Genomic DNA, 22,436 nt, shown 5'->3' on the forward strand with positions numbered 1-22,436 from the left:
CCAAAAACTGTGAGGCAAACATTCTGCTTGGGATTGATTCGTGTCGTTTAAAAAAAAAGAGAAGCTAATATATTTTCTACTAGTACCTTCGAGAAGGGGTGATCTAACGATAAGTATGCAGATTAAGGAGTAGTAGAGGCAAAAGTATACTCAGACATGAATAAAAAGAAATACGAATTAATGTAGAATAAAAAGTAAGGCCAGTAACGGATGAAACGTGGACTCGTGGAAATCGATAGCAAACGGGGGAGGTTTTCGTCGAGGAGTTTCCATCGCGTGCGTGCACGCGTGGTTACGTGACGGACGCATAACGAGACACCGTGTAGCGCTCGTTCTCCACACGCGACGCCCCGCACGCGTCTAATTGAAACTAGGTCGCGAGCGAACTGGATTAACGAACCTCTCTTTCTTCCCCTCTCGTGTGTGAATACACAGTCTATCCCTTCGAACTACCCCTTTCACGCCAAGATTTCAAGTGTCTGGTTTCCTTCGACCACGAAAGGTACCAAGTCTTCAACGAGAAAGAGGATCGAATCAGCTTCTTTGGCTGTCGCGAAGGATCGCGAGGAACTCGAACGGAGGAAGTTCTCAAACAGTCGTTCAAGGAAGTTTTCATGGTAAGAAGTCCATGAATGCGGAAAAACAACGAGGTGCGAGGTATCAGTGTCGTCGATAACGTCGTGAGAACACATCGACAAGTTTCAACTATCAGCGACGTCTCGAAAGACTGAGTTCCCGTAACGGATTGCCCGGAAGTCGCACGTGGACCACGCGTTCTTCGCGAGTCGATCGTGTGAAAATGATTCATTCCTTGGACGATCAACTGATACATTCGAGAACGTAAACCATTCGCCATTCGTCGATCGAGCTCGAAATAATTTTCGCGGAAAATCGCAGGAGCGGAAGTGGTTGCAGTAGTTTTCCACGTATTCGTAGCTGCAAGTAGCGTAGGCGGGCGCGTGGTCAGACAACGAGCCCCAGCCTCCTCGATGGCGATCGAACATAAGCGAGCGGAAAGTTGCCACTTGTTGCTGAATTACGCAACCGAAGCGGAATGGAGAACGACGTGGATGGCGATGCTTAAATCAGCTAGCAAATCCACCCGTGTACCTCGGGATTCGATGGCCACGCGTTCGCGTAAATTGCTTCGAAACAGGACTGGCGATTCGCGTAACCATGCTTCCATTTAACCTTATTATAACAAGTAGTAAAACATTTTATTTCAATACACGATAGTGTAAAAACTTTCGAACGAAATTGCGATCTGGATACGTAAAAAATTTCTCGACTCGTCACGTCCATCTTCATCCCTTGAGGGACCAAAAGCTTGGCTCGAGGATTCCATTTTCGACTCGTGTCTGCTAGTTCGATCGTAAATCCGCGACAGAGTGAGCCGTTACCTTCAGCCGCGATGTAAACGTCAAAGAAAGTAACTGGGCCGAGTTAGCCCCGTCTATGGAGTTTCTCAAGTACGACCGCGGCGCTCGAAAACTACCCTTCCATCCCTGACCACCCTGCGCCCGATAATTTCGCCGAGGGAACGCTCGCTCGCAAGTTTCGCCCAGCCTCCCATTGCAGTCGACTCGACAGAAGTCGCGCGTTAATCGCGCTCGATTAATCGCGCCTGGTAATTTCCCCCGGTTCGACCTTGAACCCCGTTTTTCCGCGAGCCAGCTGCATTAACCATCGTTCCGCGGCGAGCGTTGCTGCGGCGATTATTCTAATTTGCGAGTAGCTGCTCGAAATTAATGGTACCCTGGCCGGGGTAACGGATGGGGCACTTTTTAAGGGCGCTTGTTAGCCAGGCCCGGTGAAAAAGTGGTTCGGTTAATTGAGGAATGGCTGAAACGGGGGATGTTTAGGGACGCTAACGAAGGCGATGAATTTTGGAAACTGGAGAACGAGGATAGTGAATTATTAACGGAATCGCGAGAGAGACTGGGGAACAACTAGATATTTAACGAGATTTTTAAGGGTGGTTTTTGGTTGAAATTAACTGAATAAGTAAAAGGGAGAAAGGCGGAGAGGTCTTTGAATGGCCACTCGTGGCCGTGGTACTTGGCAATTAATTTTCTCCTCTTCTTTTCGTATTTTTTATCGTTGCGAAAAAGGGAGCGCTTAGAGTTAATTTAAAATTAGGTGGAGAACCGTGGAGGAAAATGGCGCGATTGCGGTATTTTTCTTTCTGTTTCAGTATGCGGCGACATTCACGGGCAGTTCTACGACCTGATGAAGCTATTCGAAGTGGGCGGTCCGCCCTCCACGACAAAGTATCTCTTCCTCGGCGATTATGTGGACAGGGGTTATTTTAGTATCGAGGTAAGTTCGATAATACCTTTCGGAGCCCACGCTCTCTGTAACTTCGCGACGGGCACCGCTTTCGTAAATCGAGTTCCAACTTTCCAACTACCGTAGTTACGTTCTGAAACGGGTCACAGGAGGGATCAGAAGGAAACGGTGCGCGATATCTCCTTGAAAAATCTTTACCTCATCGACGGACATTCTTTACGCGGTACAACGTACGATATTATCGTTAATTATTTACTCGATACGATGTTAAGTAAATAATGAACAACTAAAATGCAGCTTCACCGAGAAGCTTCATATTCGATCCATCGTAACATCGGCTGGTTCAAGATTATCTATTACGTCGAACAAGTTCCAATGTCCCGAGGGTTTCGCCAGCGTACATTCGCTTCTCCCTTCCTTGTTCGTTCCCTCGATTATTAACCAATTAATATGCTCCACGTTTGTTCTGGAAACGCGACTGAGCGACGAGAATCGTAATTCACCCCGTTCGAAAGTTACGCGCGATTTACTGCACCCACAGGCACCCTGATCGAGGCGTTCTATAAAATTGCCAGGCTCTCCGGTGTGGTTTTAAGTGAAACGAAAGGAAACAAATTCTGATCGATAGCGTGCCTTTGGGAGGGATGATTTTTAACCGAGGAAACGATTATTATCTTTTCGCTCGGACACGCTGGCTGTGAGATAATTTCGTTGGCGACGAATCGGTTGCTCGTGAACTAAAATTATTTAGAATCGTATTAGTGATCCGTTAGAAGCAATTCGCACGTTTTACACGCCAAGCTTGTTCGCGTGAGCTTGATTTAATTAGCTACTCGTTAGCGAGGCGAAGTGGAAACTTTATTCTCCATGAGCAAAACGAAAGAAAAATACCTGAGTCTATCAACGAAAAATATTTTAATTGCATCGAAACATGAACAGAAACGATTCCTTCCTGCAGATTACCATATACTTAATTAACCATTCCTCGATCGAGATTAAATTTCAATATCTAACGCACACCAACGCGACAGTTTCAACGTTACCCTTCCACGTGAAGCCGTGGCGAACTAAAAGAGACCTCTGCGCGCAACCGTTGAGCAAAGAAAAAAACAAGCGACGCCAGAGGGTTGCTCGACATCGCCTACCGCGAAAGGGTGTCCCGTCGATCGTGTCGGATGAAAGGAACGTCAGCCTTAGTCGAATGGATTGAAGAATCGCGGGGGGTGGTTTACCGTCCGTTCTAAGAGCGTCTGACCGCAACGACGCGAGTCTTCGCGAAGAAGGACGCGCCGCGCCTCCGTCGAGATCGATACTCTCTCGCCATCCGCAATACGCTCCGCTGGAGATCCTCCGTGGAGCGAGCGGACCGCGGCGAACAGAGGGAAAACCAGAGAGGGTGGTGGTGGTGGTGGTCCATCGGGAAGGCACGCGCGTCAGAATTCTCATTTCGCACTCTGGCGAAGCCGCGGCGGAAGCGAAGGTCGCGCGGGGCGTGGAAAAAGGAAAGGGTTGACGAGAGTCTCGAGAGCCGAGGATCGTAAAAGGGAGAGGAGAAAGGGCGCGAGAACGGAATATTTAATAACGGTGAAACGAGGGGGGCGCGGGGAGAGGAGAGCGTGGACGGTGTAAATGGGTTAAGAGCGCGGGATACGGCGTAGAAAAGCGAGCCGGCGAGGAGGAGAGAAAATAAAGAGGGCGGATCGCGGCGCGGGACTACGCGCGAGAAGAGAGAAATGGAGGAGGGATTGATTATTCGGTTGAAAAAAGGAGAGAAAAGGCGCGGGGCAGAGCGGATGGGAAAGTGGGATGGTATTGAAAAAGGGGGAAATGGAACACGGCTGAGGGATTCGGGGATGGGATAAACAGAGACAAAAGAGATCCCGTGTAAAAGGGAAAAAGACGGGCGGAACGTTGATCGAAAATAATGAGCATGAAAAGTCTTCTATTCCTCGTAGCTTACAGAAATTATGTTAGAAGATAAAGTGACGGATAAAATAGCGTGGAACGCGCCAAGAACCGCTTGGCGCGAATAAAGACGAGAACGGGAAATTGTCGCAGACGTGGATAAAAGAAATCCCAGGGGAAGCAAGAAACAGAAGATCGAAGCCGTGTAATCGGGGGAAAAAGAGCGTGGTTCAAGCCTGGGGCGGCGCGAGGGGAGGAAAGTAGGGACAAGGGGAACGAATCGAGATGGTTATGACACGCGTGCGAAAAAAGAACGCTGGGATATAAATTGAGGGGTATAATTCCGCGCGTGGATCAATCCTTTGACCCTCTCGGCTCGATCGTCGATATCGTTCATTGGGTTCTTCCGCGTGCGTCCTCCTCTGGCCTTATTTCCGGCCAGGGACCTAACCCAAAACCCCTCCAGACGAGATACGTTGTTTCCGGCTCGTTTTTACCGATATTCAACCACGGAATTATCTCGTGGAAACGATGATGCGATTATGGGGGAATGGCGGGGGCTAGAAAGACGGAGAGGCGATTCTATTTTCCTCTTACAACGACGGAGGGACCTTTGTCCGTGATCGTTCGCAGGAACCAGATCGGGGGATGGTAAATGGCCGTGGTGGTTTATGGGAATTGGTCTCTCGATACGTTTCCCCGACGATGCTCACGAAAGAGGCTCCCATATCTCTCTCGCCTGGTCGCCATTAATCACGATCGATGGCGAGTAAGTTTTTTCGTCAAGGGTTGCTACTCGCGTGGCGACCATTCGCTCGCGATACTTTTCAAGTGTCTGTACCCTTCCTTTTTTCTTGCTTCTTCACTTTATATATTTGTATCGATGCAAACGACTCGAGACCACTTCGTCTAACTTCCTCATCGTACTCACTCGCCTCGTCATCCCCCAAACAAGGGTGCAAACGAACGAAAACGGAACCTGATGTACAACTCGCGAAACACGATCGATCGCGAGCAGAATGCTAATTGCCAGCGTCAAACAGAAGCCCCTCGACGAAACTGCGACACCCTCGTCGCTGACATCCCTGAGAACACATTGCGCTCTGACGAATCATCACCGTGAGGTCGCGCGATCGTCACGTACGCGTATCGTGCACAATGCTGAATTCGTCTCGCGCGTGTTGAACCTCGTTTCGCGACCAAGAAGACAAGTAGAACCAGACGAGCCAGACGAATCCGCAGAAAAGCGAACGGGTCTCGACGATTCGCGGGATTGAAGCTGTGAAACCACCGTTCAGCCTTTAATTAGCACGCGTCGACGTTCGCGAACGGTCGAGGAGGAGGATCGAGGGCGGCGAAAGAGCAGGCTGGATCGGTTCGCGAGACGAAACGAGAGGCGTTCGTGGGAGAATTTCGTGGCGCGTCGTTCTCCGCGACACAATGGCCAGGTAAACGATTTCGCGGCGGTAAAGCCTGAGCGTGTAATTATAGTTAGACAGGGGAGCGAGAAGCGAGCGACGCTCCACTGGTCTCGCAAAGGGTGGGACGCGAAAGCGGGCGACTCGTGGGCAAAGTAGACAGTCGAACGAATTAACAAAGTGAAATTAAGTGGCTCGTTAGTCAACCCCGTGGAAGGAGGGCGGGCTGCTCGAGGTATTTTTGTTTTCTTTCGAAAGAAAGTCCCGGGTACGCGAGCCTGGTAAAAACGATGGAATTTCAGCGGCCGACAGGGGGATGCAAAGGCACTTTCGAGGCGCTTTCATGATTCAATTGCACCGTAATTACCGTCTACTGTGTTTGTTCCCTTTTCGAAAGTTTGATGGGATTTAATGGAGTTCCCGGGGCTTCGTTTGTAGCGTTCAGGCTATACCTAGCCGCGTACGGACGGGATTAATTTATTGATTCCTTAATGGAAGGATTATACGCTGAATTTTCGATCGCACTTTTAAACAATTTGTATCGCTCTCGTGGGTATTCGCGTCTGATGAATTTTTACGGTCTTCTGCTTCGATACACGCGCCGCTGAAGCTTTGGGACGTGTCGTTCTATACGCTGGCCGTTCGAAACCAGTGGGATTATTCCGAGTGTAGGGCGCAGAGTTACAAGACGCCTCTGCTAATCCGTACAAACGCGGAGTAACGTGGTCAAAGACGGGGAAATCTGGCACGATGACTAACGCCACCCACGATGATTATGGGCGACGTTGTCTGGATGAGTGGCACGTTACACGACCGTTTGCCAAGCCGATAAATCAGGCGGGCCGCTAAACGGTGTTGTGCCACGTACGCCCAAGAATTGTCTCGAGCGAGCTCTGGCTGCCGCCGCCACCCTCTTCTAAAGCGAAACAAGAATACCGCGTACGCGCACGCTTATAGATCGCGACGCTTTCGACGGTGCTCTTTATTGAACTTAACCGCTCGGTTCCGTCTGAAAATCTCACCGACTACAATGCGATCAACGCGTCTGCCCGTTGCTGTTCGAGGATCCTTTGAACGCGTCGAACAGTTCTAACGAGACGCGACGCTCGCGCGAGGGGGTGGAAATTAACGTACGAGCGCGCGCGTTCTCCACTCTCCACGCGATCAGCAGGCCTCTTCGAATACTTGATAGAAGAATTTTATGGTTCACTGGTAGCAGGCGAGATTTTAAGAGATACTTAGGATAATAGTACAGAAGATCTAGGAAATTTCAACTCTTGGCGAATGGATAAGTATCTAAAGAAGATTCTACGAGAATCTCGCGACTCCCCTGCTCTTCGTTCCTAGATCCACTCGACTAAATTTCCTCGACGAGATACGAGGAACAGAAAAAAAAAAAAAAAATAGATGGAGAAAAGGGAGAGACGTCCCGTAGGGTGAAATTGCGATGAAATTCTCGAGCCACGTACTCGCTCAGGATTTCTCAATTCCGCGCGCGCCTCTTAAGTGTGTACGCTGGCGCGAGTCGTTTCGAAGTAATACAGTCGATGTCGCAGCCACGTTGGAATCGTTCTTATTTCCATTCCGTCTGCCAGCTTCGAGGAATTCCTTCGTGTGCCACTCAACGTTTTTAAACGCGCCAGTTTCTCCTTTATCCGGTTACCGACGAAAATGCCCGATACTCGACGAGTTCTATTTCCAGTGGCAAACAGAACGCGCCATTTCGATCGGACTAAATTACCCGCGCGAATCGTTTCATCGACGAGGGAAGAAGAGGACATCGAGAGACGCTCGCTGAATATTTTTCGAAACGAGCATTTTCGGTGAGACGAAGGGGTTCGACAGGGATCGATCGAAAGCGATCGAATAGCCGCGCGCGGGTATTAAATCGGCGAAATTCCGTTTTAGAAACGACGCGGATTACCGCGGGTGCGTGTACGTGAAATAGAGCGTCGCGTCTGCTAACAAAAGGAAAATGGTCGTAGCGAGGAGCCAGAGGGGTGTGGATACGATAACGCGTAATGGAGATACGGATAACGAGCGCGCATAATCGTGGCCCGCGGACAAAGGCGGACGCGCGCATCGATCATTTTCCGAATTTCTATTAATCAGCCCCCCGAATAACGGGACAATCGCGCGACGAGTAATTAACCGCTACTCTGCCCGTTTCCTGGACGAACAAAGAGAGCACAGCTGCGCTAAACGATTCGACGGATCGTCCTCGTTGTCGCTGTTAATCGCACGCACCCCGCGATCCGACTGCGCGCCTACACCCCCGCGGACAAAAGGTTGATCGCGCTGAATAGAACGTTATCGTCGCGAAGCAAGTGATCGCTGGAAGAAAATAAATTGATAAAAACAACGACCACGACGAAGACACGAGGATACAATAATGTATATTCGTCGAAGCGACGTTTCGATAGCCGAATAAATTACGCGAGTGCTCCGTATTTTCCGTGGACGCGATAAAAGCGACGATAAAAGCAACAGGACCGTCGTCCACGCGGATTACAACTTTCCACGGGCATTAACTTCGCGTCGTTCGAACCGGCTGTATCTGCCCCGTGGATCGACGATAACGTCAGCCCTCGTAAAAACCCCCGAATTATCATAATCCACCGTTTCCGTGCGCGACGCGGCTTGCCAGCCTCCGTTCGGCCTCCTCGTCCGCCGTCTCGGCTAATAAAACGGAAATGCACTCGTAATCTCGTTACCAGGGAGCAGAATGGCGAACGACAATAGTGGAGGCGGGGTTGCTGCGTTTTCGTGGCTGTTCGCGCGCGATTGTTCGCGGGTCGCGAGCACAGCGTGCATTAATACCTGTGGATACCCGCATTCGAAACAAACGGTTAATGTATACACGCGATCAATAAAAGATGGCCTCCTGCCTCTCCTCCCTTTCGCGCTGCAGCCCTCGCTCGATATCGATTTCGCAGCGACCGCGGCCAACTCTCGACGATTGTTTACCGAGGAACGCGTGCACTACGACGATGCGTTTTATTCGTCGAGGATGATTTATTAGTCGATGCGAACTGAGCGCGATCCGTAGCTAATTCTGGCTAAAAAATTGTGCGAGACAGTCTCTGTTTTTCGTCGAATGGATCGAGCTACGTTTTTTTTTAGTCGAGTCGATCGATTTTGTACGTGTGTCTCTGGGCGAGCGGTTTCCCGCAGCTTTATTCTGATACCGCATGGTTTTAACCAAGGAAACTCGAGAAGATCGAAGAGAGGAATCCGCTCGGTCTCTGCCAGAATCCTCACCTTTGCTCGTTACGAGCGGTCGCGTTAACCGCGCGTTTCGAGCAGCGGCAAGATTAATTATACGCCGGCCAATTGCGTTGAAATGTAAACGACGGCCTCGCGTAGGCGCTTTTGTTCCGCGATCCATGCCAGTTCCGCTAATTTCGTCGTCTCCTGTCGCGCGGCGGCCATCGCGGTCAAATAATTAACACGAACCGCGACGCGTCTCTAGCGAGTTGTTCGAGACGCCTCGCGAACCGATCGACCGCCTCGATCGACCGCGTCCCTCGAGGGCTCGCGAATCCTCGAGTGATCGAGGACGACGCGACGCTGCGAAAACGTGTCGCGCGTTTTCGAAACGCGTGAAAATCGCGCGCCAAAACGGTTCCACGAATCCGCGCAGGTGACGCAATCGAGAGAGCCATGGGGCATTTATAATAGCTCGCGAGGAGACGAGGCCGTTCCGACGCAGCGAATTTAATTCATGGCGCGTTATAAATTACAGAGGGCCGGTGGAGACCGGGAGGAAATAGAGACGAGAGGCAGAAAGGCGGCCGGATAAATAACGCTGCCACGGAAACCAGCTCTCTCGCGTTTCCACGCTGGAACCGCGCGACCGCCGCCGCGACGGTCGTGGCTCTCTATAAAAAGCAAATTTCCCGGGAAAATAAAGCGGGCCGCGGTCCTCGTCGTCCTCCATTCTTGCGTTACCCACCCACGAGCCACTCGAACGCGACCAGATTAAATTTCCAACTCGAAAATTCTCCTAAAACACCGAATTACCACCCCCGGAAACCACCCCCGTTCGCGATCTACCAGCCGATGATCGAAATCGTGTCGCGTTATTTTGCCACGCTGAGTGTTTACGTTTAAATACGCGCTGGCGCGTTGTTTTCGCGTTGTCGTTTGCGAGGCCGACAAATATTAGGTCGGATCGGAAAGCGGAGTAGCCGCGCTTAAATTAGAGCGACGCGTCGCGTGTGTGCACGATTTAAATCTCCGCGGGCTGTGGCATTAAGGGATCGAGCGTTTTAATTACCACGTGGCTGTCCAGCGAATGGAACGTGGAGCGGAATGATGACTGTTTCTTTTTCTCTGTTGCAGTGCGTATTGTACCTGTGGGCGCTTAAGCTGTGCCATCCAAACACACTGTTTCTCCTCAGAGGCAACCACGAGTGCCGTCATCTCACGGAATACTTCACGTTTAAGCAAGAATGTAAGTAAATCTCGCTCGTCAGAGGTACTCTGAGAAGTCTGATACAAAAATTTCAGCGCGTCTGTGTGTCGAGATTCTTTCGTTTCTCTCGTACTTTTTTTTTCTTTTTTTTTTTTTTATGGAGGCAAACGAGCGAAACATCGATTTTCCCCAACTTTCGCAAGCGAACAACGAACCGCGATCGATTTCCGATGGGACGAGGGCCCTCCTCGACCACGCGCCCTTGCGCACCCACGCGTCGAAATATCCACCAGCTCGCGTACCCCATACACGGATAGTTATCGGTACGAAAAACAGCTCGCGTATCACAAAGAATTTCCTATAACTATTCGATCCCTGGCTTCCACGCGGTCTCCTTTTGTTGGAAACTCTCGACGTCGTTTATTATAATGCCGAACTAAAGCGATTTTTATCGGTAGAGAGGAGGATCCAAATGCTCTCCGATATTTCCGCTGCACGCGCGGTTCCATTATTTTCGATGTTTAAATAATATACCCAGCCCATTGCTGTCCGACGACTTCACGTGCTTTATTCCCCGTTTTATTCCACTTTCGATCGAGTGCCCTGGGAATATTCTTTGTGTTTGCCTAACGTTCGCAGCAGCCGCTAGTTTTCGCCGCGTCTACAATTAAAAATGTTCGACTCCGCACGCGTGCATACAGATCGCCAGACTCTGAACGTCGAATCGATGCGAGCGTGGAAACGGTCGAAATTGAATTCCAGCAAACTATCGCTACCAGTTCGCAATCACGATCCAACGGAACTGTCGCGGTACCAGGATCCATCGAGCGAACCGCGTTCTCGCGCTCGCCCCATCCAATTCCGTGGATCCCAGAGGGTCCCGCGTGCAATCAACGATATCTCGAGACCCTCTCTCTCTCTCTTCGTCTGCGTGGCGCAGCGGAGGCGGCTCGCGGAAAACCGTATCGATCCTGGAAAATTGTCCGATACTGGGTCAAGCCGCGTGTATTTACGAGCCCCGCGTTAACCCGCCATCGCGTTTCCCCCGCGATTTCAATCGCGTCGATACTTTTCCTCTTTATCCTGGCACCAGCTGAGATCCATGATCGAAACGCGCGACTTGGCGTTATCCGGAAACGAACGCGTACAAAAGAGGAAACGGGGAGCGTAATTCATCGGTGCGAATTTTGGGGAGGTCGTTAATTGGACAGTGTTACCGTCGATCGAGATAGCTCTGTTCCTCCCTTGGCTCTGTTAATTGCACACGGTCCACGACGCCTCCTACCCGAAATACACGACCGTGCGCGCACTCTCCTCCTGGCTCCGTCCTCCTTTCCCGCTCACGGCTCCCTCGTTGTATTAACGAGGGGGATCGAGGCTCCGTCCCCTTGACTTTCTTTTGATGCCAGTCAGACATCGCGCACCGGGACACTCCAGAAAGCTCATTTGCGAGCTTTTGACCCGAATAAATAAGTCAAGAACGGAACGATTCCGGAGTTAAGCCGCGGCCCGTTTCCGTTGCGCCACGCGGCAGAGAGGGATGCCCGCGAGGAACACTTCCACGGCGGATCGAAATAAATCAGAGGCGCGAACGTTGTAATTTGCCTCCACCGTTCGGTTCCCCCTTTAATTAACGCTTCTTTCGACGATCTGCATCCTCGACGGTAATTAACCAATTCCATTACGAACGGATACCTTTTCAATCGCTTCGCCCCCATTTTCTGTATCCGTCTCTAACTCTGGTCCACGTAGAGTAGCTACGAGACGATGTCGAAGGGGTTGAAAAGAGTTTAGAGTGAAATTTTTGATTCGCGACGATGAAAACACGCGACGAATGATCGCGAAAGAACCATCGTGGTTGGATCGTCGAGTGGACAAGACGAGAGAGCGTTGTAAGACCGCGAAGGGAGCGTCGAGTCGACCCTAACCGACGTCCAACCCTTCGCGAGCAAGAAGGATCCCCTGTCAATAAAACGAGCGGTCGTCGATCCGGCAAGATTTGTCGACGACGGTCAACTCGAACAGATTGCTGGCCGTGGCTGTCACTCGAAATGCTCGCGAGCAGAGCCTCGAGTTTGCTCGAGGATCGAACCTTTCAGCGGACGCCGATAACGCTCCGTTCGCGGTTCGAACGTCGCCACGAGAAAAGTCGAGGGCTGCAGAAGAATCGGGGGTGGAGAGGGTAACTTGGAGCTAACAATCGAACGTCTGCGAGTTGGTCGTTCGATGACTTTGGCAAGTTCGCCAGTTGGGCGGGAAGTTTCGAAACGGAAGTCGATCGATTCGATTGTTTGACGGACGATCGAGGAACATTAAAGCCGATGTAATTTCATTTTCTAATTCTACAAAGATAGCTAAATTGTAAGCTGAGCTGTCTCTGTTTTAAATCGAGAGGAATTGAACGTATAAATGTTCGATTCGAACCGCGTGAAACGTGACAGAACAATACCGTCAAAGACTGCTCTGTCGTTCCATTCGCAATAACATTTCGAGCGACAGCCAGTCAACCTCGCAGACCAACTTTCCCCCGATTTTCCTCCGCCTCCGGCAGCCTATTCACGTTTCTTCGCGACACAAAGACACCGTCCAGCTCGAGCGAACAAAAGCGAGCTGGAGAAAAAAAAAAAAAAAAAAAAGGGAAAGAAAGTAAAACGCGGCTCGTCCGCGACAGACGAGTGTGTATCGCGTTTGAACGACGCGTGAATCGACGCGTCTGACTGGGCTCGCCGTTTTCTGCTTTCAGGTAAAATAAAGTACTCGGAGAGGGTGTACGACGCGTGCATGGACGCGTTCGACTGTCTGCCGCTGGCGGCCCTCATGAACCAACAGTTCCTCTGCGTGCACGGTGGACTCTCGCCGGAAATCCATAATCTAGAAGACATACGCAAAGTGAGTAGACCGTTTCATTCCATTATCCTCGCCTCTGTTCATTTGTTTTAAAATCTGAACGAAAAAACGTGGTCTCCAAGAGTGAACCAATCTCACTTTTGGATCTATTCGACCCTTAAATCGATTTCTATGAAGAAAGAGATTCACTCGTTCGATAGACGCGAACCTAGATCGTGTTGAAGTCCACTCGTACAGACTGAAACAGGCTTCGACGGAGCCTGACCTGTGATGGAGCACCGGAAACGGCAGGGAACCGATGTGCTGCCACCTGCTCTATCGATCGTTCACCTAAACGGTGTCCACCTTGACGCAGCGAGCACGCACGCGATTCTACGCGTGCACTCGTTCGTTTCTACTCGTCGATTTATTATTTTTCACACAGTGAAACAGTGGATAGATTGTGTATATCTAAAAAAAAAATGGCTGCTAACCGCGGTAGTCGTATTCGCGCGCTGATCAATTAACGACGAGTGTCAGAATCGCGATAACGACTGGGGAGGCTTATCCCGTAAAACAATCGTTATCTTCCGGCGCGCAATATGGTTTACGTGGAAATTCATTTCGCGAGATCGTCCAGGGCGAATTACGCGTGTCCCGTCGTCCAATCTGTTCCGTTTCATCGGGTGAATCGATAACGCGCGAGGGATTCCGATCGTGTATAAATCGGCAAGTTAATTGATGCCGACAGCGCGATATTTTGCCAATCCGCCGCGAGCGAATATTAATGCGTAACGTAAACGAATCAACAAATTAACAATTCCAGCGGAGCGTTCGTGCTTCCTAACGCGTTTTATCGTCACGCGATGCTGCGCGTAATTTTTTTGCTTCCTTTTTTGTCGCGAAGATTCTCGAGAGTGTGCAACGGTGGATGGAAAATCGTCGATGTTCGTTAATATTGACTGATGGGTTGGTAAATGTTAGCGGCGTTTAATGACACGGGTGGGATTTGGCGGCACACGAACACCCATTTGCTCGCTATTCAATTGCCATCCCATTCACCGATCCATTCGCAGCGACGCGTTCAAGACCGCCGAGCTAACGAGATTGGCTTCGTCGGTGACTGGAGACACGTTTTGTCTTCCTGTTTACGCGTGCAGACTGTAGCCAGGATGCTGGTAATCCGCGGTTAATCTAGAGTTTACCAATTCGAACGAGTAACAAGCGAGATATTTCAAGAAACCGCCCGTTGTGTTCAGAAACGTCTTTGAACGGATAGTCCGGGGTGGTAGCAAAGGGCGAAAGCAATTAACTGGACACTTTGTTGCCGGCACAAGGCTCGCGTACAAAGCCTTCGAAACGATCGACGAAACGCAAAGTCCCTCGAGGCTTTTCTTTATTTACCCGCGAGCTCGCGCCGCGAATTACAGCCACGGATAAGGAATTCCAGCCGCGTGCACCAACGCCGCTGGGAACCGCTCGCGCGCTGGAGAACCGTGATCCGGTTCCGCGATTCGACCAGCGTGATCCAATGTTTTATTTCCGAGCGATTTTATCAAGCCCAGCTGTAATACGCTTGATATGGAGATCGAGAGCCCCAGCAGATATCCTCGAACCCTTTCAGACGCGAGAGACCGTGAAACCACCCCCGTATGCTTCGTTTCATCCCTGTTGGATCTCTTGAAAAAGAAACGGCGCTGTTTCTCGAACAAATCGCTCGTTTCACTGTCGCAGTAAAAGATTTCTTGAAAATTCCAGTACCACGTGACACGAATGGAACGAATTACTGCGAACGATTAAAATTGTACAACTGCGAGCGTTCGTATTTCGGAATCTTCGAGCCTGATTAATCCTCCGATAGGTCGTGGAGCTTCTAATTTAAGCAAGTCCCCTGTAAAACCCGCGGCCATTAAATTCCAAGTCGTTCCATCGTCGAACTCTCGGAGGTAACTTTCATCAGGCAAGTTTAAACCGGCAATTTTTCCAAGCCGTTCGCTCCGATTTCGAAAATCTTCACATCTCGAAACCAATTACCGTTCCGCTCGAGAGCCGGAAACTTTTAATACGTCCGCGGAGAAGAGGCACCTGTTTCCTCGGGGTTCTCGCCAGTCTCCCATTCAGAATTTCTTCGCGATACTCCGACAGATAAGACGGAAGGAAGAAGAGAGGAGCAGAGGAGGATTAGCCAGCGAAACGACAACGGCTGAGAAACCGACCGCGGCTCGTGACGCATCGAGGGGGCCCTCGAGCCGGCTCGAGGAACACCTGGTGCATTTTATCAGCCGCAACGCTGCAGTTTGTGCTTTAAATAGCGGCTGCGTGCTTTCTATCCGGCGCTATTAACTTAATCGGCACTGCGGCCTGGCGTGCCACCTATGCGTGCCGCGTAACACGCTCTTGCGAGGAACTCGCCGTAATAACCTGCACGTAGAGCCGGTTAACGTCGGGTGGAAGGCGAGGGGTGGTCTAGAATGGCTGAGCGAACCGGCTGAAGCGAGGAGAGTGAGTGGAGAAGAAAAAAGAAGAGCGAGAATCTTGGCTAGTCGACCGTGGAAGTTCTCCGCTGGTCACGTACGGGGCGGCGGAGGAGGAAATAAAAAGGGCGCGCCCGTTTCCGTCCGCGCATTCGACGCACGCCGCCGGGGGTGTTTTACAAGCGTCGTTAAAACTTCTCCCGCGGGTGGAAGTTCCGTGTTTTACCGTGCCCATAGAAGAGAACCGGTGAGACGAAAGTTCGCCAGGAGCCGGTGAACTTGAATTCGTCGGGGAGAAATTCATTATCGCCGCGTGGGAGATCTCGTGATTCTGTTTTAGTCGCAGTCTGGCTCCGCGTAGGGGTGTATCCGACGAGTCTCGCGACGGTCACGTAGAGAACGGGAGTCCTTTGAGCGTAATCGCTCCTCTGCGTTGCTCGATCTCCTTTTCGAGCTACGATTCCCGTTTTAAAAGTGCAACGTGCTCTGAGAAAACGAGTGTTTTTGTCGTTTTTAATCAGTCGGAGCATCCAAACGCTTCCGAGAAGATGATCTTGAACCGTCAATCATTTTCGTCGTTCATCGAGCAAAGCATTATGTTTGCAGACTTTGCAAAGAACCATCAGAGTCGATGTGAAACGAGCTCATCAAAGAGACTGGCCTTGCTATTGCATGACGCGTAGATTCTCACGATGAAACATTAAATCGGGGGATGAAATAGTAGGAAGACGTTTGATATCGCGAGAATTCGTAGACGTAATATGGCGTTGAATTTTAGCAGACACTAGGAGACGTACCGCGAAATGCAACAAAGGGGATAAGGGTAGCTTCTGGCTGGATCAAGGGGATCAAGAATTTTTTCATCCCCCGCAGACGCTTTTGTTCGTCTGATAATACAATCGCGTGCATAAATGAAAAACCCTCCGGTCTCGCGCTAGACTCGACCCGGGGCTAATTTCCTTTCAGCCGGCGGAAGTTCCGCCGTTAAATAATAGTTGCGACTTAGTTGCGCGGAATGTTCTCCGTTTCTGATCCAACAGCGGCTGGGGCTGGCGCGTTGCATCCACCCACCCCCTGTAAATGCAATTATTACGAGCGGCTCTGGACACTCGCGTTTCCATTGTGATCGTTTAACGGAAATCCCCTCGTCCAGGCGGAGATTCCTCTTGTTAAAGGGAAGAAAAAGAGGAACGTTGCGAAATAAAACTTGATCTTCCAAAGAAATCCCATTATAACTTGGAAAATGAGAATTTCAGGAGAGTTAGCTTCGTTAGAATTTCTTCTGCCGTTTCTCGCACTCGCGGACAAATTAAGAACGCGGAGCTACGGAATCCTTTCAATTAAAATATTTCGAAAGCTCGAGGGGCGGACCTCGAAAATGTACAAAATCCCAAACGCTCGCCATAAGGAAGCTTAATGGTTCTCCAACGGCAGATCTCGTAATCGAAGCAAGAGAGAGAAGAACGGAGGGGCTCCACCGGAAGTGATACGATATCGAAGCGAATCGCTCCTCCCTTTATCCACGTGCGCGACGAGAGGACGGGGAGAGCTCTCAGTGGGTTTTAGGCCAGTTTTCGAAGGTCGTCACCGTGCGAATGGCGAGAGGGGAGGCGAGGGGGCCCGTGTATTCCCCGGCCAAGCATTTGGTATTCATATCGCTTGCTCGCGGTTGCAAGACCCCGCCTTTTACATAGAAGCATCGCGGAATAATACATAACAGAACGGGAGAGGTTATCCACGACAGGGGCAGGCGGCAGGGGTTTCGATCTGATAAATATTGCATAGTCGCCGGGTATCCCCCTGGCCGACATCGGCCGACACCACTGGAATTTCGAGCATATTCTGCATACGATCGTCGATGGACCCGCGACGAGGATGGAAACACGCCTCGACCCACCCTGTCCAGGAAATAAATGATCGTCTTTATTGCTCGACGGCGGCGCGTTTCAATCGAGGGGCGGAAAGTGAAAGAAAATTGCCGCTTTTTGGTGGCGGAGAGTAGACGATGAAATTTTTTTCACGAAGATGAAAGTTTTATGGTTTCGCGGAGCGTAGACGTTGGGAACGAAGAGGGGCAGTTAGTTTAATTGCATTAGAAACGCGTTGGAAATAGAGACGCGAGCGATGTACCATCAATTTTCAGGAACAATGCACTGTGGCCTACTATCGAAGCTTTTCGACGATCGAAAAAGAGCAGGAAGAAAGAGAATCGACCGCGAAAGAAAAGAGTAGCACGTGAAAAGGATCGTATCGCCTAAATAGCCGCACTTCTCTCGAGGAGGAGTGAGGAGGGCGAGAAGAGAAGGAACTCGGCCAGAATGGAGCGATTCGAGTTCTTCCTGCGCTGCTGAAATATCGGGTGAGGCGATCGGGGAACAACCGATAACGTCGATGCAAATTATCGCGGATACTACCCGGCGAATATTTTCAATTGCTCGAACTTCACCCAGTTTCGGTCCCTTTATTCCCCCCGCGCATCGATTTCTCCCTCTCCACCGCCCCTCTACACCCCCGCGCCTTATTTTCCGCGGTTGTTGCAGCTGAAAGAGAGAGGAACACTGCGAACAAAAAAGGGCAGCTGGAAGAAGAGGGTTAACCACCCTTGCCTCTCCCACGAGAAATACCACGCAATCCGCTAGAACAGACGCAATGTTCCGCCATTCCTCTTTTACCACCGTTCTCCGCGTTGTTCTACGCCTTCGCGTGCGTCCGTTCTTGTCTCTCGTTAATGGAAAAGGGTTTCCCGGATCTCTCCCTTATCCCTCCGTCCCTCTCTCATCCTCCAAACGTCTTTTGTGCCGCTTCTCTTTTCTCGTCATTTTATTCGCGGCAAACGGTAGAAATTGTATGCGAGCGCGGTGGGTTCACCTTTGTTTCTCGCACAATCCGCACCGTGCCAATACGTTTTTGTTCGCGATCCGACACTCGATACGTTTCGAAGAGATCCATCGGAGGAAACGAGGCTCTCGTCGATCCGCGAGCGCGATATTCGAGGGTCGATCGAGGTCCTCCGCGTCGCGTCGCATCCGCGATTAATTAAGTCGAAACGACGCCAACGAGGCCCGCGCGCGTTCCTTTGTGGCCAGGCTCGCGTTCGTCCGCGTGGCAACCGGCGAAGTTAACGAGCAATTAATACGCCGTTGAAACGCGACGCGGTGAAATGTTAAGCTCGTAAAAAGCTCCTCGACAATCGTCGTCGTCCCATTTGCCACGGGAACGCAAGGGGGTGCGCGGGTAGTTCGTCAGCGGGGGCCTCGCGTCTCGCGTGATTCGTAAAAACGGCGAGACGCGCGTTGAATAAAGGAGACGGTTATTAATGGCTCGGTTTCGCTGCGATATTTATGGTTTAACCGAGGAAACTTTAATGAGAACTTTCGGAATTGTTCCACTGGCACGGAATTTCATAAGTCCTCCTTCCATCCCCCTCCGACCCTTGCTCGATTCCTTGTACATCCTGACGGCTGTCAGCGCGGAAATTTATACCGAAACATGCGCAATCGTTGGCTCGGTTCCCCGGCGAGGAGGAAGAAAATCAGAGGGCACAGGGACCGCGGACACGGGAAGGTTGCCCAATGGCGTACGTTTTGGCCACCGATTCGCCCGCTCTGTCGCCGCCTCTGCGGAGCCCGTTTTCGTTACCAACTTCCGGCTGAAATTCGACCACCGCGAACGATACCCACCCGACGATTCGTTGGCGATCGTCCGCGGGAACAAGTTCCTAACGTCGCTTGAAACTTTGCCACGTGTAGCCGCACAGTTGCCCCAGCCGCGGGGCTAACTCGATTGTCGACGGTGTACGCGGTTCGAGGCGCGAGTCAGTGGAAAGGAAGCGCGTCTGGTCAGACGTGCCTCGATGACGTTCGCGTCCCTCTGAAACGATATGTCTCTTCCATCGAATCAGACGTATACTTTTCTAAGCTACGATTAAAATTAATGGCGCATTGTTCTCACGCTCGCGACACGAGGGAACGTTGCCGATGGAAACTCGCAGGGACGCGGTTAAGTTAGTCGGTCGCGTTCGATCGTTTCGAAGTTAACGCGGATTTAGAGGCGAGAACGACACAGCCACTTTGGCAAAGGCAATAATGCCACCGATATTACGTCTGCTATTATTAGGCGCGAACAGCTCGTTACACTGTAAACTGCGCCCCTCACCCCCGTTGGTTTCAGAAGGGTGGCTGTGCACGCGCACACGCAGCGTCGAGCCTGTTACGCGCCGTCCCCGGTATACTAACGCCATTCAACATAATTAGCGTTGCCCATTATGATCAAAACTTGCTAGTCCACGAGTCGGTTCTCTGTCGCGCGATAAACAGGTAGACAACGTCGATACGTCAACGTTAAATCAGCCCTCGCAGTTGGGTAATCACCAGCGGGGTAATTATCGGAAACGTTTCGACGCCGAGGAGGATCCTCCGCGACGGAGCTCGTCGATGAGTTTATTTTATTTTAATTACACAACGGTATCGACGATTTTTCTGTCTCTCTGTAGGTTTTGTTCTCGCGGATCGAGCCTGGGTTTCTTGCGGAGTGGCAAGTAAATAAATTTCCGCTGATTTCCACGCGAACTGTAATCAGGTTATTGGGTTAACATTTAGGTTTCGATTGCAATTTCGTCGAAACGCGTGTGCTTTTTGCCCCTCGAATGTAGCACGAAGCTGGGGTTTTCGAAATGGAGCGTAGAAAAATGGAGAAGAGACCAGTCGAGTCGACTGGGAAGGGGTTGAAATATTTAAAGCGCGTCTTTGCGCGGCGGTCCTTTCGACATCCGCTGGAGAACGGGCGAGGGCAGGGGTGGAACTCGTCCGATTTTTCTCTGATTCCAGCGGAACGGTTCGACAGAGGCCCCGGAATAAATCTAGGCCACAGTTTGTGAATGCTTTATGACGCGGAAACATCGCTCGAGGAGCGAATCTGTCCTCCGCGACTGTGTCTGCGCGGTACCGCTCTTCCTCCAAGTAAATAAGTGGCTCGTGTATCCGGTTTCTCGTCTCATCGAGAAGGGACGAGCGTAAACCACTCTTCGCCTCTTCGTTTTTCTCTCTCCTCGGGCGCGAGGGTTGTCAGCGAATTCTGCATTTTCGTCGACCTCCTCCGTGACAGTCCTTGAACCGACTGCGGCGTCAATATTTGAACGGAAGCCCATCCGTGTACAGATCTGGCGTACGTCGAATGTTCTCGAGCAGATTTTTTCCAACTAGATCGTCCACTGGTGCCCACCACCCCCTTTGGACCCTCGTTTCACTATCCCCTTTTCGAGTTTCGTGCGAACAAACGAACGTAGCCGGAACGCGAGATCGCAGAGGCGCTCGCGTCGACGTGAAAACGTAACCCCGTTAATTAGAAACTTCCAGCCCGGGGGTTCCATCCACCGTTTTAGATAATTAGGCGCGGGATGCGTTTACACTACTGGCGAGGCTCGCCTCTGCGCCACAGACGCTGCTCCCGACTAATTCGATCGATGTTGACTTTGCTGTTTCAGTTGGACAGGTTCAAAGAGCCGCCAGCGTTCGGGCCGATGTGCGACCTGCTCTGGTCGGATCCCCTCGAGGACTTCGGGAACGAGAAGAACGCGGAGCACTTCTCCCACAACAGCGTCAGGGGTTGTTCGTACTTTTACAGGTGAGAGAGAAGATTATTAATAACCAGTGCTCGTGGCTGCGTTTCTCGTCCACTGGATCGTTAACGCTGGATCCGGTTTGGAATCGCGGTTCCTTTGATGCAAGTTTCAAGCGTATCGCGAATTCTTTCTGCCCGCTGAACAACCGCCGGTGATGTAATTCTATCGAAGGGACAAAGGGTCTTTTGGATCAACGTTCCTTCTTTCTCTGGTCCATCTTTTTTTTAAACGTGTCTCATCGGTAAATGGACCAGCGAAAACGAACGAGGTCCTCTCTCTGTTCGCGTTCAAATATTAACATTCTGATAAAACCGAGACAAAGGAGTTGAAGATCGACGGTTCTTTTTTCCCTTTTTTATTTTTTACTTTTTTTTTTCATGGAACCACCGAGTGGATTGACGTCCGTTAAGAGGCGGTAATGAATGAAACGGATCCCAGGGCGGGCACTGCGGCAAGTTTTGATCGATGACCACAGGGTGCGCTCGATGTTTGCACGGGGTGCAGATTGATCGTTAACCGAAGACATTTCGCGCGCGTGTCGTTCACGGTTATTTCATTGTCCCGCTGTTGAAGCTCGTCGACTGTGTTTTAATCGAAATTGAACATCATCTTCTAAGAGATACGTTTAATACTCTGGCGACAGTTGATAAAACGGAACGAAAAATAGTTTGTACAAATACTACATACCACGAGAAGACTCTCGCGTGGTTCGTCGAGATGAAAATAAAAGGCACCGCTGGTGTCGCGAGCTGTAGCTTCGATGCTGAGGAACACAGTCGAGAAGTTTGCGCGCACGACTGAGGAGGATGAATAGCGATTCTATTGAACGAGGCGTGCGCGATTTCGATTAAAAAATAAAACATACCTCGCCTCAAACCCTGGTAGCGAATTTTCGTTGCGGAATTAAATAAATCGAAACCGCGGAAAGCCGACTGTTATTAAAGCCATCGAACGAAATAGTACAGATGGATTAAGAGGAGGATTAAAACGGAACACCAGCGTGCGTTTCGAGCAACACGTCACTCTACTTCGTCGAGCCGTTTAATTCGCTTATTTGTTCTCTCGCGAGAGGAGGGGGTTGGAAAAATGATTTATTTAAATCGACGGTCAATAATTTCATTACCATGAACCCGTTTGATCGCAGAAAATTGCGATCGCGAGCTTCCTCGTGCCTGGCTGGGCAGCCGCGCGGTTTCTCCTGCCGGAACGCGACAATTACGGCGGTGGCTGATTAGCGTTGTTTACGAACTGCGATTCAACTAGGCCGCGTCGACAATCAGCCAGGCTAATGAAGGTGGATTGTGTTTCGTTTAAACTCGTCCGCGGTCGAGCTACTTCAGTCCGCGGGTCTGACCACGCATCGACCCGCGCTACTGGTAGCCGCGCGTTCCGCTTCGAATTTTACACTCGCTTTTACCCTATCGTGTAATCAACGCGAATTTTGGGGACCTACTCACTCTCTCTCGCGTGCCAATTGAACGAATTGC

General features: G+C 50.8%; 1 protein-coding gene across 5 annotated transcripts in view; it reads left to right on the forward strand.

Annotated features, from left to right (window-relative positions):
* The window catches only part of LOC143433023 (serine/threonine-protein phosphatase 2B catalytic subunit 3), a 122,294-nt gene that overhangs the window by 75,537 nt on the left and 24,321 nt on the right, over positions 1-22,436 (forward strand). For all 5 annotated transcript variants that reach the window (XM_076910123.1, XM_076910124.1, XM_076910125.1 and 2 more), the window contains 4 exons: positions 2,195-2,319; positions 9,957-10,068; positions 12,773-12,918; positions 20,812-20,951. In XM_076910123.1, coding sequence (XP_076766238.1) covers positions 2,195-2,319; positions 9,957-10,068; positions 12,773-12,918; positions 20,812-20,951 — 523 coding nt within the window. The remainder of the gene's footprint in view (positions 1-2,194; positions 2,320-9,956; positions 10,069-12,772; positions 12,919-20,811; positions 20,952-22,436) is intronic.

The sequence above is a fragment of the Xylocopa sonorina genome, chromosome 2 (genome assembly GCF_050948175.1).
Source record: "Xylocopa sonorina isolate GNS202 chromosome 2, iyXylSono1_principal, whole genome shotgun sequence".
Classification (NCBI taxonomy): Eukaryota; Metazoa; Arthropoda; class Insecta; order Hymenoptera; family Apidae; genus Xylocopa; species Xylocopa sonorina.